Source organism: Apium graveolens, chromosome 7 (assembly GCF_009905375.1).
Source record: "Apium graveolens cultivar Ventura chromosome 7, ASM990537v1, whole genome shotgun sequence".
In the NCBI taxonomy this organism is placed as follows: Eukaryota; Viridiplantae; Streptophyta; class Magnoliopsida; order Apiales; family Apiaceae; genus Apium; species Apium graveolens.
In genome coordinates this window covers 18,948,211-18,949,825 of record NC_133653.1, presented here as the reverse complement: position 1 = coordinate 18,949,825, position 1,615 = coordinate 18,948,211, and the positions used below count along the sequence as shown (strand labels likewise).

The window sequence follows — 1,615 nt, the reverse complement described above, 5'->3', positions numbered from 1 at the left end:
CAAAACTCTTCAGAGTGCTGTTATTCCCTAACAATACAACTGTGTTTTGAATGTGTAGGACAATCTAATATATTCGCAAACTGAATAAACCAAAGGAAATGCTCTAAACTCACACTTTTTATTCCAGCAAAACATTACAATATAAAGGAGAAAACTTGCAAATAAAGTGGCTAGAAACTAGGAAGAAAATAAACTATTCTGCTAATCAAATCTCTGATTAGCTGCAATCAAGTAACTACCTTGAGCACTACTCCACATGTTTCTAAATTAAATCAAATGCATATTTAAATAAATCTTATTAAAGTTTAGATTAAACCCAACAAATTCCCCCGTAATCTAAACTTATCCATGTGGATCCTTTATTCCGAGTAGTCTGCGCATTTTCTCAAACTTGACCACAGTTAGTGCCTTCGTCAATGTATCTGCTTGTTGCATATCTGTGCTAACATATTTCACAATGATCTCCCCCTTCTCAACACACTCACGTATAAAATAATAGTGAATGTCAATATGTTTGCTCCTTCCGTGGAATACAGGGTTTTTGGCCAAATCAATAGCTGATTTGTTGTCAATATAAAGCACCACTGGACCAATATCCTCACATGTTATTTGAGAGAGTAGATTATGTAACCAAATTTCCTGACACGCGGCTGTGGTTGCTGCCATAAATTCAGCTTCATAAGATGATAATGGCACACACCTCTGCTTTTGGGATACCCATATTATCAGACTTTCATTTAAGTAGAAAACCATACCACCTGTACTTTTCCTGTCTTCAATTTTTCCAGCTAAATCGCTATCTGAGTACCCAGTTAACACATTATTTCCGCTGTTCTTCGAGTAAACAAGAACAAAGTTCAATGTCCCTTTGATGTACCTTAGTATACGCTTTGCTGCATTAAGGTGCACTGTAGTAGGCTTCTCCATAAATCTGCTTACTATGCCAACCAAGAATGTGATGTTTGGCCTTGTGTGAACTAAATAACGCAGTCCTCCAACTAAACTTTTAAACAGAGTTGTGTCCACCATTACACCACCTTCATCTTTGTTAACAATCTATTTGGGGTCCATTGGGTATTTTGTTGGATTACAACTACCCACCCCTGCTGATTGTTTGAGTTCGATATATCCAGCTCTTTGTTTGACCTCTATCCCCAAGTAATGTGAGAGTTTTCCCAAATCAGACATCTCAAACTTCTTGCTCATCTGTTCTTTAAATTCATTAATTACGGCAACACCTGTTCCTGTTATAAGCAAGTCATCGACATATACTCCAATGTTCAGAATTTCTCCTCTGGATCTTCTAGTGTAGATGGCATGCTCATACAGGCACTTCTGGAAACCCAACTCCTCAAGACACCTGCTCAATTTTGCGTACCACGCCCGAGGTGCCTGCCTCAGGCCATACAATACTTTTACTAATCTATACAGTAAATGCTCTTTTCCTTTCTGGACGAAACCTTCAGGTTGAGATACATAGACTTCTTCTTGAATTTCACCGTTCAAAAACGCAGTTTTCACATCCAAATGATGAACTTCCCTGCTCTTACTTGCAGCAAGAGCAAGCAACAATCTCACAGTCTCAAGTCGAGTGACTGGTGCAAAGATCTCTTCG

General features: G+C 38.5%; 1 protein-coding gene across 1 annotated transcript; it reads right to left on the bottom strand.

Moving 5' to 3' along the window:
• Positions 1-342: 342 nt before the first annotated feature.
• LOC141673352 (secreted RxLR effector protein 161-like) lies at positions 343-1,029 on the bottom strand. Its single transcript, XM_074480087.1, has one exon. It carries the CDS (start codon positions 1,027-1,029, stop codon positions 343-345), a length of 687 nt encoding a protein of 228 aa, XP_074336188.1.
• Positions 1,030-1,615: the final 586 nt, after the last annotated feature.